General features: G+C 43.3%; 1 protein-coding gene across 2 annotated transcripts in view; it reads left to right on the forward strand.

The window, feature by feature from the left end:
- Positions 1-16346, forward strand: part of atad2b (ATPase family AAA domain containing 2B) — a 150536-nt gene that overhangs the window by 16494 nt on the left and 117696 nt on the right. For both annotated transcript variants that reach the window (XM_036976043.2, XM_036976044.2), the window contains exons 5-16: positions 842-938; positions 1083-1215; positions 1774-1914; positions 2165-2240; positions 2352-2453; positions 7075-7302; positions 7509-7683; positions 11092-11180; positions 11344-11503; positions 13219-13309; positions 14849-14960; positions 15214-15413. In XM_036976043.2, the coding sequence (XP_036831938.2) occupies positions 842-938; positions 1083-1215; positions 1774-1914; positions 2165-2240; positions 2352-2453; positions 7075-7302; positions 7509-7683; positions 11092-11180; positions 11344-11503; positions 13219-13309; positions 14849-14960; positions 15214-15413 (1604 nt within the window). The remainder of the gene's footprint in view (positions 1-841; positions 939-1082; positions 1216-1773; positions 1915-2164; positions 2241-2351; positions 2454-7074; positions 7303-7508; positions 7684-11091; positions 11181-11343; positions 11504-13218; positions 13310-14848; positions 14961-15213; positions 15414-16346) is intronic.

The raw sequence follows: 16346 nt of genomic DNA on the forward strand, positions 1-16346 counted from the left end.
AAAGGAATTAATACGAACATGTACATAAAAATATATGAATGAGTGATGCATTTCAAACTTCAAAGATTTCAAACTTCAGAGCGTTCAACGCAACTGGAGGAAAAAACTATCTCTGACTGGAAAAAGTAGTTTTGAACAATATTCCCAACTCGTGAACTCAGGCCTCTTTCTAGAGCTCTGACTTTGTGGCCCGAAGATCACTGACGTCATGATTTGACCTCGTATTTTTCAGAGTTCCCGGTCGTCTTGAAAGCACCACAAGATGTCTGGCACTGACAGATTGTCAACTCAAAGGCTCTGTAGCTGTATGCTGTACGCATGTGATAAATAAGATACATAACCAATATACTTTACACACATGCCAATTTAATTCCACAAAAAAATGATGCTAATTAACCTATAGATAAGAATGACCAGTCTAATGTATTTCCATCAATGAAGAGGCTACAAAGCATTATTTAGCATTATTCAGCCAGCGTCCAAAAAAATATTGGACAAAAGCTGGCTATTACTGGATAACGGAAACACAGGCACACACACCTCAACCAGAGGTCAACAGTACTACCAGATAAAGGTTTTACATTCAAACTGACTTAATATTTGACAAAATAATTAATATGTATGACCTGGAGGTGGTGGACCTGTAAAGCAGAAAGTGAAAACCGCGAGGAGTTGGACAGTCAATCTCCTTGTTTAATGGTTGGCAGACAGGTGAACAGTGATGGGTAGATATGAAGATGTGTAATGTGATGATCGGCCCAGCCTTACGCGTAGAACTTCGGTGTAGTCATTCATATGCATCTGTGTTTGATACTTCCGATGACGATGCTTGTATTGTCAGCACGGCGGAGGCAGTTCTTCAGGAGATGGACAACATCAGCAGCATCAGACAGAACAGGGAGGTGGAGAGACTCCGCATGTGGACCGACACTGAGGTGGTGAGTCTGTCAATCAATCTGTATTATTCCATAAATAAAATGCACCATGGCAATATGAAAGTGGGTTGTTGGTAACTAACTCATTGGTGGAAGTTATGATGGCAGGCCAGCAAGCTGAACCTGACTCTACTCCTGATCTTCTAGGAAAACATGGACATGTATTCTCGTGTGAAGAGGAGGAAGTCACTGCGCAGGAACACCTTTGGCATGCAGGCGCATCACAAAGCCATGAGCAAGACAGAGGAGGAAGAGGAGGAGGAGGAAGAGGGGACTGAAGGTTTGACTTAGTTTGGATGGCTTGTAAATCTGTACAGAGACTGTGAGAACTGTAGTTTTGTCATAGTTACGGGTCTGTGTTGCTTGAGGTTCAGACTACATTTAAAATATAATATTTTAGGGCCTCCCCAGTGATCTAAGGCACTGCAGACCCGGGTTCGATCCCAGGCTATGACGCAAACGGGAGACCCATGAGGCTGCGCACAATTGGCCATGTTGTCCGGGTTAGGGGAGGGTTTGGCCGACTGGGATGTCCTTGTCCCATCGCGCTCTAGCGACTCCTTGTGGCAGGCTGGGTGCATGCATGCTGACTTCGGTCGCCAGTTGTACGGTGTTTCCTCTGACACATTGGTGCTTCTGGGTTAAGCGAGCAGTGTGCCAAAAAGCAGTGTGGCTTTGTTGGGTCGTGTTTCAGAGGATGCGTGGCTCTCGACCTTCGCCTCTCCCGAGTCCATACGGGAGTTGCAGCGATGGGACAAGACTGTAGCTACCAATTGGATACCATGAAAAGGGGCAAAAAGTATTAAATAAATAAAAAGCATATTTTACTTGTTTACAGAGTCTCACGGGGAAGAAGAGGATGACGAAGCGGAGGATGAGGATGATGGAGATGAGGCAGAGGAGGTAGGAGAGGAGAATGACAGACCGTACAACCTGAGGCAGCGCAAGACTGTACAGAGATACGAGGCACCACCTATCGGTAAAGAAAATATATATATATTTTGTTTTGTTTTTTTGCAAGCCCTAAGGGACGGTTTTCCGTCCCCAGATTAGCCAATGAGCGTGGCTTTTAGTCAAGGAGATGGCTTAATCTGGGTCTGGGAAACTGGCCCACTAAGTTGCCTGAAGCTTTCCTTTTCTTGCATAAAACCATTTCTTGGTAGTCTTTGTTTTATACCTCTTGAGTGCTGTTGCTTTTAACATCTTCTGTGTCTATGATTGCATCCCAGAGCCTGTCAACAGAAAACAAACCACTCCCTCCCTGTTTGACACCCACAGATCTCCAGCTAGGAGAAGCCATATACGGTTGGTCTTGTACCCCACATGAACAATTATTTATTAGAAAACCCTGCTTACCTACATTGACATGGTGTAATATGGAGTAATTTCTTCTTTTTCTCCTCTCCTTTGGTCCAGAGTGAAGAAGCATGCCATCCACAGTAGCGACACCACGTCGTCGTCTGACGAGGAGAGATTTGAGAGGAGGAAAAGCAAGAGCATGACCCGGGCCAGGAACAGGTGAATACCGCTCCTCCTCTTTCTCTGTCACTCACCTGGTGAATTTTGATATTAGATACAATTCATAAGTGACTTTTCACTAGTTCACAACTCTTTCCATTCACCACCCATACTGTATGTACATAGGGTGGGGACACATAGGGCTGTGGCGGTCATGAAATTCTGTCAGCTGGTTATTGTCATTCAAAAGACTGCTGGCCTCACGGTAATTGACCGTTAATTGACATGAACATGTTTAGCATAACCAGGCCTCCACACATACAAGCTGCTGATGTGCGTCATCTACAAAATAAGTCTAAATAAATGTAATATATATCATCACTACAAATCCATTCTTTATTTTAGACGGGTCTAAAGAAACATGATAAGAAGAACATGTATTTCAGAAGAACAGAATGAGTTGGCCTACTGTATGTTATCTGGCTATTCTCCATGCCATAGGCTGTAGGCTTGGATATGCTTAAGTCCCGTGTCGTCATTGTATATATCATTTTATAGTAAGAAGAACAACTTTAGTTGTGAATGATACAAACCTTAGAATCTCTTAAATCAAAACATATATGGGCTGCATGGAGTGACTATCTGCTATTGATTTGAGAAAGAAGCAGAAAAAGCTTGTCCTGTTCCTTGCCTCAGGCTGCACAGCTGTGCTCTCATCAACTGATTTTCACCCATCAGACTATTCTCAATTTAATCTTGTCTTCACTAATATGTCAAATTTGGTTTTGATTTAGAATGTGCCATTATGAAATGGACAGGGGAGGGGAAAAATACATGTCATTGCTCTCACTGCCTGATAGGTGATATTCCTGTTTGAGGAGCATGCTCTCACTGCCCGACAGGTGATATTCCTGTTTGAGGAGCATGCTCTCACTGCCCGACAGGTGATATTCCTGTTTGAGGAGCATGCTCTCACTGCCCGACAGGCGATATTCCTGTTTGAGGAGCATGCTCTCACTGCCCGATAGGTGATATTCCTGTTTGAGGAGCATGCTCTCACTGCCTGATAGGTGATATTCCTGTTTGAGGAGCATGCTCTCACTGCCCGACAGGTGATATTCCTGTTTGAGGAGCATGCTCTCACTGCCCGACAGGTGATATTCCTGTTTGAGGAGCATGCTCTCACTGCCCGACAGGTGATATTCCTGTTTGAGGAGCATGCTCTCACTGCCCGACAGGCGATATTCCTGTTTAAGGAGCATGCTCTCACTGCCCGATAGGTGATATTCCTGTTTGAGGAGCATGCTCTCACTGCCCGATAGGTGATATTCCTATTTGAGGAGCATGCTCTCACTGCCCGACAGGTGATATTCCTGTTTGAGGAGCATGCTCTCACTGCCCGACAGGTGATATTCCTGTTTGAGGAGCATGCTCTCACTGCCCGATAGGTGATATTTCACCCAAACTCTGTGTGCCATGGGCTCTCCAACCTCGTTCCTGTACCTACCCAGTCCTAATATGGCCTATTTATTGCCTACCTCACACCATTTGTACTCACTGTATATAGACGTTCTTTTTCTCTATTGTGTTATTGACTGTACGCTTCTTTATTCCATGTGTAACTCTGTGTCACACTGCTTTGCTTTATCTTGGCCAGGTCGCAGTTGTCAATGAGAAGTTGTTCTCAACTAGCCTACCTGGTTAAATGAAGGTGAAATTAAAAATAAAAATTAAAAAAATTGGGGGAAAACCAAGTGAAATCTGTTTGGGAACATCGATATTAACATGTTTTTGCAACAAAACACATTTCACTAAACTGTTGACAGCCTGTCTGCGCGCTCTAGAAAGGAATAAAGGAGAGCGAGGAGGAGATGGAAACACGTGGTGATGAGATATTCTGTAGAGCTAATGTTACTCAATTAATTATGAAAATAGAAAACAAATGCCTATTACCAGGCTATTCAAAATCAAATATAAATTCACTATTTGTTGGCTAACTGTAAGCCGCCCTACACCGTCAATGAACCAACAGCATCACCTAGCCCTAGGACTATACGTTCTCTCCGAGACTCATGGATACACATTTTGGAGCATCCAGTATGTATAATATTCCAGTCCACACTGAAAGGCTAGAGCCATTATGTTTCAAAGACATCTTAAATCAGTTTAGTTTTATGTTCTTCTGCCATGCATAATATGTTACGGTAGGCTATGTATTGTATTAGAGGTCGACCGATTACGATTTTTCAACGCCGATACCGATTATTGGAGGGCCAAAAAAGACGATACCGATTATTGGAGGGCCAAAAAAGACGATACCGATTATTGGAGGGCCAAAAAAGACGATACCGATTAATCTGCCAATTATTATTAATTTTTTAAATAATGACAATTACAACAATACTGAATGAACACTTATTTTAACTTAATATAATACATCAATAAAATGTTATTGATTGGCCAATTTAGCCTCAAGTAAATAAGGAAACATGTTCAATTTGGTTTAAATAATGCAAAAACAAAGTGTTGGAGAAGAAAGTAAAAGTGCAATATGTGCTATGTAAGAAAGCTATCGTTTAAGTTCCTTGCTCAGAACATGAGAACATATGAAAGCTGGTGGTTCCTTTTAACATGTCTTCAATATTCCCAGGTAAGAAGTTTTAGGTTGTAGTTATTATAGGAATTATAGGACTATTTCCCTCTATACCATTTGTATTTCATTAACCTTTGACTATTGGATGTTCTTATAGGCACTTTAGTATTGCCAGTGAAACAGTATAGCTTCCGTCCCTCTAGTTAGCGCGCGCTAACTAGCTAGCCATTTCACTTCGGTTACACCAGCCTCATCTCGGGAGTTGATAGGCTTGAAGTCATAAACAGCGCAATGCTTGACGCACAACGAAGAGCTGCTGGCAAAACGCACAAGTGCTGTTGGAATGAATGTTGACGCGCCGGCTTCTGCCTACCACCGCTCAGTCAGTCAGATTATATGCAACGCAGGACACGCTAGATAATATCTAGTAATATCATCAACCATGTGTAGTTAACTAGTGATTATGATTGATTGTTTTTTTATAAGTTTAATGCTAGCTAGCAACTTACCTTGGCTTACTGCATTCGCGTAACAGGTAGTCTCCTTGTGGAGTGCAACGAGAGAGAGGCAGGTCGTTATTGCTTTGGACTAGTTAACTGTAAGGTTGCAAGATTGGGTCCCCCGAGCTGACAAGGTGAAACTCTGTCGTTCTGCCCCTGAACAAGGCAGTTAACCCACTGTTCCTAGGCCGTCATTGAAAATAAGAATGTGTTCTTAACTGACTTGCTTAGTTAAATAAAGGTATACAATTAAAAAAACTAAAAAAACAATCGGCAAATCGACGCCCAAAAATACCGATTTCCAATTGTTATGAAAACTTGAAATCGGCCCTAATTAATCGTCCATTCCGATTAATCGGTCGACCTCTATATTGTATAATGGCACAAACATCATTTGAATGTAGTTTTGGGGCTTGGGCTCATAAGCCTATGCATCTGCTCTTATATGCATATGGGTGTTTTGAATGAATCTTCACCTTAGAAAGCGCTGTTTCAACCTGCTGTTGAACTTCTTTCTTCAAATTGATCACTACAGTGAGGTGAGTTTTAAAAGTATTATAGGTTGTTTTGATAAGTGTTGTGATTTTCGATTGCATTTGCCAAGTTCTCAAAAGTGTCTACAAAATTATGCATGTAATGCTTTATTATAAAGGTTTATTTTTATGGAGAAAATGATCTTTCCCAAACTTGAAACTCGACCGCAGCCAATGTATCCCATTTAGGCTCTACACTGGTTATTAAGTGCTTAATTTTAAGTAGTTATTTGGCCACTTCAGGTGGGGCAGGTAGCCTAGTGGTTAAAGTGTTGGACGAGTAACAGAAAGGTTGCTGGATTGTATCCCCGAGCTGACAAGGTAAAGATCTGTCAAGGCAGTTAACCCACTGGGAAAAAGATATATCTATGCACTTAAATAATGAAGGGAGGACGCATTTCCCGTGGTTCCATTTTCATGCCAGCCAGCTAGGCTTATACTCCTGTTGTAAAGCGAAGTAATGTGCTTAATATTAGGTATATAGGTATATATAGTAGGCATAGCCTATAGAAATGTTGCGCAACATGATCTCATGGGCTCTCATGAAGTGTTTGATTAGATTTTCTATTACATTTGCATTGATGTCAGAGTGATTAGAGGGACAATAGAGTGCTGAGTACCAGGCAGTTAGCAAGTTGGGTCGACTACTAATGACCAGCAGCAGCATCTGAGCCTGGAGAAGCCTAATTACCATGACTAAACGTTCACAGGGGATTTAACTGCCATCATGACTCGTGACCGCCGGTGTGGCGGTAATACGACCATTCTAACACCCCTAGTGATACACAGCAGCCGTTACGCACCAGAAAGCTCACGGCAATAATATATTTACAATATATGCAATTTAGCAGACACTTTTATCCAAAGTGACTTAGTCATGCGTGCATACCTTTTACCTATGTACGGTCCCGGGGATTGAACCCACTATCCTGTCATTCCAAGTGCCATGCTCAACGAACTGAGCTACAAAGGACCACAGCACATCGACCGGTAAAGGTAGGTCTATCAGTGTTGAGCTGCAGATATATCAGTGCTAACGCTTGTTATTTGTAAAGGTGTCTGCCTATGAACTTGCGAGCAGAGGACCTGGCCAGTGGGGTGCTGAGGGACAGGGCCAAGGTGGGAGCTAGCCTCGCTGATGTGGACCCCATGAATCTGGACACCTCAGTGAAGTTTGACAGCGTGGGAGGGCTGTCCAAACACATCCAGTCCCTGAAAGAGATGGTGGTCTTCCCTCTCCTCTACCCAGAGGTTTTCGAGAGGTTCAAGATTCAGCCACCAAGGTAAAGGGCAAAGCCACCTGGAAACTCGCATTATTCATGTTCAGACATATCAAGCATGTATCCTTCTTTGTTTGCCATTTCTAACTGTTATTTACTTTCAACAAGCCAGATGAGGGGAAAATTGAATGGTCACAATGTGTAGTTCCTCAATCAATAAAAGTGAGACTTGTTATTTACCTCTCTGTCTCTCACTCCCCCCCGTACAGAGGGTGTCTGTTCTACGGCCCACCAGGTACAGGAAAGACCCTAGTAGCGCGGGCTTTGGCCAACGAGTGTAGTCAAGGTGACAAGAAAGTGTCTTTCTTCATGAGGAAGGGAGCTGACTGCCTCAGCAAGTGGGTCGGTGAATCAGAACGACAGCTACGTCTGCTCTTCGACCAGGTGAGCTTGAGCCAAGGCTTATCAGTTTGACATCATCAGGGACTTTATTTCATTAATTACCTGTGTGTTTCTATTGTGCTTACCAAAACACTGTCTGTTTAGGCTAGCTGATGCACCTCTAGTCCAGAGTAGAGGTCTTCAGTTGGACCTGTTCTGAAATGGACCTAGGGCTTTCCCACCCGGTCCCGATATGCATCAATTAATAAAACAATGTATAGAGACCCCTTCCGAACGGATCCGAAGACAACTAGACCCGTTCCATAAAGACCTGGTTGGATCCAGACTCTATGAAAGTGAAGAAAGCAGCAGAAAAGTCATTTTTTAATGCTACTTTATTAACCAGAGCTGCTAAAGTATGAGATGAGGGAGAGAGGAGCAGCTTTAGCAGGCGGGGAGAGGCTGTACTGTGAGCGGGTGACTGCAACCAACCAAGCTGACTCGCGCAATAGCAGACTAATAACTGCCACAGTTAGGTTATTTAGAATCCAATATGATTACGTAGTACCTGTCTTGACTGCATCAAACTGGGAGAAGCTAGCTAAAGTTAGCTAGCTAGGCTAACTGAGGCTGCAGTGCTTTCACTTTCTCATCCTACAGTTACAAATAACTGAACTCTTCAGAGAAGGTTTTCCACTAGATGTTGCAACGTTGCTGTGGGGACTTGCTTCCATTCACCCACGAGCGTTAGTGAGGTTGGGCACTGATGTTGGGCGATTAGACCTGGCTCGCAGTCGGTGTTCCAATTCATCCCAAAGGTGTTCGATTGGGTTGAGGTCAGGGTTCTGTGCAGGCCAGTCATCTTCTTCCACACTGATCTCGACAAACAATTTCTTTATGGACCTTGCTTTGTGCACAGGGGCATTTATTTGTAATTTTTAATATATATTTATTTACCCTTCATTTATACAGGCTTTTCTCATTGAGAATATCTCTTTTCCAAGAGAGACCTGGTCAAATAGCAGCAGGGAGAACGTTTCAGACAACAACCTACATACATTAACACAACATTAAACAAAATTATAGACACACATACAGTACAACAATTACATATTATGTAAAGAAAACACGAAAGTCTTGACTAAAACAGCTGTCCTAAAGACAATAACTCTTACATGATATCTATACATCTATCAAGTGTTTAAACTCCACCAACGAAACTAGATCATCGAATTAGGTTGAAACAGGAAAGGACCTTCCCCAAACTGTTGCCGCAAAATTGGAAGCACATGAAAAAGCACCCGAACCATGAAAAAAAGCCCCAGACCACTATTCCCCCTCCACCAAACTTTACAGTTAGCACCGCACTATGCATTAGGGGAGGTAGCGTTCTCCTGGCATCTGCCAAACCTAGATTAGTACGTCGGACTGCCAGAGGGCGAAGCGTGATTCATCACTCCAGAGAACGTGTTTCCGTTTCCGAGTCCAATGGCGGTGAGCTTTACACCACTCCAGCTCACACTTGGCATTGCATATGGTGATCTTAGGCTTGTGTGCAGCTGCTCGGCCATGAAAACCCATTTCATGAAGCTCCGGACTAACAGTTATTGTGCTGACATTGCTTTGGGGCAATTTTGGAACTCTGTAGTGAGTGTTGCAACTGAGGACAGACGATTCTGTGAGCTTGTGTGGCATACCACTTCGCGGCTGAGCCATTGTTGCTCCTAGACGTTTCCACTTCACAATAACAGCACTTACAGATGACTGGGGCAGCTCTAGCAGGGCTGAAATTTGATGAACAGACTTGTTGGAAAGGTGGCATCCTATGACGGTGCCATGTTCAAAGTAACTGAGCTCTTCAGTAAGGCCATTCTACTGCCAATGCTTTGTCTATGGAGATTGCATGGCTGTGTGCTCAATTTTTATACACCTGTCAGCAGCGGGTGTGGCTGATGTAGCCAAATCCACTATTTTGAAGGGGTGTCTTCATACTTTTATACATAAAGTGTATCGCCTTTTGCAACACACGTAGCTCTGACTGTAGCCTATTCGTCTTTGATTGGCCATCGCTGCCTGCACCTGCCCGCCTGTCCAACATCACTACTCTGGACGGCTCTGACTTAGAATACGTGGACAACTACAAATACCTAGGTGTCTGGTTAGACTGTAAACTCTCCTTCCAGACCCACATCAAACATCTCCAATCCAAAGTTAAATCTAGAATTGGCTTCCTATTTCGCAACAAAGCATCCTTCACTCATGCTGCCAAACATACCCTTGTAAAACTGACCATCCTACCAATCCTCGACTTTGGCGATGTCATTTACAAAATAGCCTCCAATACCCTAGTAATACCCCAGTGCAATCCGTTTTGTCACCAAAGCCCCATATACTACCCACCATTGCGACCTGTACGCTCTCGTTGGCTGGCCCTCGCTTCATACTCGTCACCAAACCCACTGGCTCCAAGTCATCTACAAGATCCTGCTAGGTAAAGTCCCCCCTTATCTCAGCTCGCTTGTCACCATAGCTTCTCCCACCTGTAGCACACGCTCTAGCAGGTATATCTCTCTAGTCACCCCCAAAACCAATTCTTTCTTTGGCCGCCTCTCCTTCCAGTTCTCTGCTGCCAATGACTGGAACGAACTACAAACATCTCTGAAACTGGAAACACTTATCTCCCTCACTAGCTTTAAGCACCAACTGTCAGAGCAGCTCACAGATTACTGCACCTGTACATAGCCCACCTATAATTTAGCCCAAACAACTACTACTTTCCCTACTGTATTTATTTTATTTATTTATTTATTTTGCTCCTTTGCACCCCATTATTTTTATTTCTACTTTGCACATTCTTCCACTGCAAATCTACCATTCCAGTGTTTTACTTGCTATTTTGTATTTACTTTGCCACCATGGCCTTTTTTGCCTTTACCTCCCTTATCTCACCTCATTTGCTCATATCGTATATAGACTTGTTTATACTGTATTATTGACTGTATGTTTATTTTAAACTCTGTGTCGTCGTATGTGTCGAACTGCTTTGCTTTATCTTGGCCAGGTCGCAATTGTAAATGAGAACTTGTTCTCAACTTGCCTACCTGGTTAAATAAAGGTGAAATAAAATGTAAAAAATCAACAAGTTACACGCTCCACTCTCGTGAAAAGCAAGAGCAGCTGCAAAATGATAAAATGTATCTTTCTCTACTGCAGTAGTCGCGTTCTGATCTGTACGGGCTCTTCCGGAACAGTCGGTTAAAACTACACTTACCCGTGACAATCCATATCAGATCTGACCCAGACCGTCACATTATTTAGAATTCTGAATCCGGACCTGCTGGGTTCTGGGTCTTGGAGATTCTGGTACAGGTGGATCCGTGAAGACCTCTAGTCCAGTGTGTTGTTACTTTGTGAGAGGAGTTAGACTTTCGTGATCATTGTATTAAGGTTGTGTGTTCCTCTCTCTTCTAGGCGTACCTGATGAGGCCTTCCATAATCTTCTTTGATGAGATAGACGGGCTGGCCCCAGTGCGCTCCAGCAGACAGGACCAGATACATAGGTACTATTTGACGCAGGACTAGCAGTTTGGTTTAGATATCTCCATTTGATGATGGTCTCTGATAATCAATAATGAAAGTGAGTGATCAGTTTTTACTATGGTTTGACCATAATCACTCTCTTTCCTCTCTCCCTCACTATCCCTCTTTCCTCTCCTCCTCCAGCTCCATAGTGTCCACTCTGCTGGCGTTGATGGATGGTCTGGACAGCCGAGGGGAAATCGTGGTCATCGGTGCTACCAATAGACTGGACTCCATAGACCCTGCTCTACGGAGGCCTGGACGCTTTGACAGGGAGTTCCTCTTCAACCTGCCTGACAAGAAGGTGAGGGAGTGGCGTAGTTAACAATTTCAACACACCTGCCAATATGAATCATGTATAGGATTATGGCACAATGAATACACTATGTTGGTGATGTGTTGATACTGTAATCCCAATCAATGAATACACTATGTTGATGTGTTGCTACTGTAATCCCAATCATTTAAAGTATGTCTATGGATGGCATAGAATGTTTTTTTGAAGTTTTATCCTTGTTAAGATAGTGTCATGCTTGTTTGTGTGTGTGTTCCAGCTGCTGCTCTGTGTGTGTGTACTCCACACATTAGTCCCAGTTTAGTGTGACTGTGTGTCAGTCCCAGCCCAGCGCTGCATAGCAATCAGTCGACCTCAGCAGAGACACACACACACTAGGGTTGGGCGATATTACGACGATGATTGTCGACATCGTGATGTGATAGATGATGGTTTAGCCTACTTGAACTTGGCTGGTGCCCTGCAGTAAAGAACAGAGTCTCGCAGGGCATCACACAAGTGACATTAAGTAATTGATTTTCCTATTACCATTTGCTATAGCCTATTTCAATAAATATGTGATACAGAAAATGACAGTCAGAGTGGAGAATTTCACCAAAGCAGCGTAAAATGTTGATCTGTCAGATGGATGGGGATTAGGCTGTAGGCTAAACCTATTAAAAAACTAGTTAAGGTGTGTCCTTTTTTATTTATATATATATATATATTACCTTGCCTATATTCCCTTCTCTCTCCATTCCATAGGCTATGACTATGACTGAAGGCTACACTTCATTTTATGTATGGCTTTCTCCTGGTTGAACAATGAATGTAACGGAGTTCCATCTCAGTTATTTGAAGCCTAAAACTGTAAGGAACCAGGAGACTAATAATGAGAGACATCAAATAATATCAATTTCCTATAGAAGCTTCTAATGACAAGTTTAATCTTAAGGAAGATGTGATCCTGCGGGTAGGGAAAATCCCTCCATGCTGAAAACCAGATGGCTAATAACCCATGCTCATTCCTCCTCCTGGCCTCATACTAACTTTACGACAAGTTTAAGTTACGAACTGTAGTTTATTAGCCAAATATTCTAGCCTACGAAGGTGTTGTCCTGAAATTATTGGATTACAATAATTAAATTCTATACAGCCTAGGCATAGGCTGTTCTCAATCACAGCTTTACGATAGGTAGAACAAACAGTATTATTTATTTTTCTGTTATTTTGAGGCAAATAAAGCAATTTATTATCCAGTTGTGAAGACTGTCGGCTGCTTCTATCCAGCCAAGGATGTCACTACGGTAAGACAGCCCATTCTTCTCTGCTCCATCACAGCGCGCCACACACACACTCTAACCTGCTCTATGCTGAAGCTCCTCCACCAGAAAGGACCATTAGAAAAGTATTGGCCTGCACTTACGCTCTGCCCAGGCTTTCAACAACAGTATCGTTCGTCATGATTCGTCCAATTGCATTCGATTACCCACTATAGCCCATCTGTCGTTTTAGTAAAAAAGAATGAAAATGGGTTGGCCAATAGGGGGCGATAACATCACAATGTTTTATGGTTACACATATGTCAACATTTTGTACACACACACAGAGGGAGACAGCTGGCAGAGAGACCAAAAACCCACTGTGGTGTGAGCAGGGTGGTTTTAGTTATTTATTAAATGTTTCTCTATCCCTGTACTTCCCTCTCCTTCTTTCGGTCTTTGTCTTTTTCTCTCTGTTCCTAGGCCCGAAGGCAAATCCTTGAGATCCACACTCGGGACTGGAACCCCAGACTGGCTGAGCAGTTTGTGGACGAGCTGGCGGAGAAATGTGTCGGTAAGAGATTGACTTATGTTAGGTTTTATTAATGTTTGTAACTTTTACGAACTCTACTGTTCAAAAGTTTGGGGTCACTTATACATTTCCTTGTTTTCCATGAAAACCTACATGAAATGAGTTGCAAAATTAATAGGAAATATAGTCAAGATGTTGACAAGTTTATAAATAATGATTTTTGAAAAATGAAATAATAGTTGTCTTTCAAACTTAGCTTTCGTCAAACAATCCTACATTTGCAGCAATTACAGCATTGCAGACCTTTGGCATTCTAGTTGTCAATTTTTTCAGGTAATCTGAAGATATTTCACCCCATGCTTCCTGAAGCACCTCCCACAAGTTGGATTGGCTTGATGGGCACTTCTTACATACCATACGGTCAAGCTGCTCCCACAACAGCTCAATAGGGTGACAGCAAAATGGTGTGATAGCCTTCCTTCTTCAAGATCCCTTTTACCCTGTACAAATCTCCCACTTTACCACCACCAAAGCACCCCCAGACCATCACATTGCCTCCACTATGCTTGACAGATGGCGTCAAGCAGTCCTCCAGAATCTTTTTGTTTTTTTTCTGTGTCTCACGAATGTTCTTCTTTGTGATCCGAAAACCTCAAACTTAGATTAGTCTGTCCATAACTTTTTTCCGATATTCCTCTGTCCAGTGTCTGTGTTCTTTTGCCCATCTTAATCTTTTATTTTTATTGGCCAGTCTGAGATATGGCTTTTTCTTTGCAACTCTGCCTAGAAGGCCAACATCCCGTTGTCACCACTTCACGGTTGCTGTTGAGACTGGTGTTTTGCGGGTACTATTTAATGAAGCTGCCAGTTGAGGACTTGTGAGGCATCTGTTTCTCAAACTAGACACTAATGTACTTGTCCTCTTGCTCAGTTGTGCACCGGGGCCTCCCACTCTTTCTATTCTGGTTAGTGCCAGTTTGCGTTCTTTTGTGAAGGGAGTAGTACACAGCGTTGTACGAGATCTTCAGTTTCTTGGGCATTTCTCGCATGGAATCGCCTTAATTTCTCAGAACAAGAATAGACTGACAAGTTTCAGAAGAAAGGTCTTTGTTTCTGGCCATTTTGAGCCTGTAATCGAACCCACAAATGCTGATGCTTCAGATTAAAGAAGGACAGTTTTATTGCTTCTTTAATCAGAACAACAGTTTTCAGCTGTGCTAACATAATTGCAAAAGGGTTTACTAATGATCAAATAGCCTTTTTAAAATGATAAACTTGGATTAGATAACACAACATGCCATTGGAACACAGGAGTGATTGTTGCTGATAATGGGCCTCTGTCCGCCTATGTAGATATTCCATAAAACATCAGCCGTTTCCAGCTACAACAGTCATGAACAACATTAACAATGTCTACACTGTATTTCTGATCAATTTGATGTTATTTTTAATGGACACACAATTTGCTTTTCTTTCAAAAACAAGAACATTTCTAAGTGACCCCAAACTTTTGAGCGGTAGTGTAGATGTTTAGTTTACTTCCTTTTCGGTACTTTCATTGACACCACTCCCTTGCTCCAGGTTACTGCGGTGCCGACATCAAAGCACTTTGCACAGAGACGGCCCTGGCGGCGCTGCGGCGGCGCTACCCCCAGATCTACGGCAGCAGTGTTAAGCTGCAGCTGGATGTCAGGTATCCATGGAGAGGAGGAAACTGAAAGTCCATATTAATGGACTGGAATCCATTGTCTTGTCTGCATGTGGCCAATCCTAACTTCCACTTAAGTTTAATTTCCATGTAGTCTCCTATTGACATCAAAGCATGGTTAATACACAATTTTAATGAAGTGGAAGTTAGAATTCTCCCCTAAATCTGTATGATCTGCTGACACTGAATTTCCATTCTGGATCAAGTATTCATTTATTGATCTATCTGTCTCTATCAGTACCATCGTGCTGGGGCCTGGGGACTTCAGCCGCGCCTTGCGGACCATCGTCCCAGCCTCCCAGAGAGCCCAGGCCCCTCCAGGCCGAGCCCTGTCCCCAAACATACGCCCCCTACTGGCCAACACACTGGACACAGTGCTGGAGGTCCTGCTCCGAGTCTTCCCCCATGCAGAATCACAGCACAGGGAGAGTAGAGGAGGTACGGGTTCGGTCTTTCTACCCGTCTGGGGATCGCTCTTTCTACCCGTCTGGGGATCGCTCTTTCTACCCGTCTGGGGATTGCTCTTTCTGTCCGTCTCTCCTTTTGCTCCCTATTTTGCTCCCCCCCTACTTTCTCTTGCTCTCTCTCACCCCATATCTACTGGGAGTTGTACTATCTCTCATGCTTCTTTTAATAACTTCCCATTTACCACTCCACCGTCCTTCCTAATAAACCATGTCTCTACTAATAAGACCAGAGCTTTCTCTAGTTTCCCCCCCTTGCTGTAGTAATTTCTGCTCAATGGGCTGTTAATAGGAGTTATTTTAAATTGGAAGGACTTAAACATTTTTGTGGAAATTTTGACTTTTTTTTACCTGTGGGATCGTCTGAGACCAGCTACCCGGACAGCTGATGAAACTGGGTTTGCACAACCAAAGAATTTCTGCACAAACTGTCAGAAATCGTCTCATGGAAGCTCATCTGCGTGCTTGTTGTCCTTACCAGGGTCTCGACCTGACTGCATCTCGGGGTCGTAACTGACTTCAGTGGCCGAATACTTATCTTGGATGGCCACTGGCACGCTGGAGAAGTGTGCTCTTCACAGATGAATCCCGGTTTCCACTGTGCCCGGCAGATGGCAGACAGCGTGTATGGTGTTGTGTGGGCGAGCGGTTTGCTGATGTCAATGTTGTGAACAGAGTGCCCCATGGTGGGGTTATGGTATGGGCAGGCAGGCATAAGCTAAAGACAATGAACACAATTGCATTTTATTGTTGGCAATTTGAATGCACAGAGATCCTGAGGCCCATTTGTCGTGAAATTCATCCGCCTCCATCGCATCAAGTTTCAGCATAATAATGCACGGCATGTTGTAAGGATCTGTACATAATTCCTGGAAGTGGAAAATGTCCCAGTTCTTCCATGGCCTGC

Source organism: Oncorhynchus mykiss, chromosome 4 (assembly GCF_057628025.1).
Source record: "Oncorhynchus mykiss isolate SJ-2025 chromosome 4, ASM5762802v1, whole genome shotgun sequence".
Taxonomy (NCBI): Eukaryota; Metazoa; Chordata; class Actinopteri; order Salmoniformes; family Salmonidae; genus Oncorhynchus; species Oncorhynchus mykiss.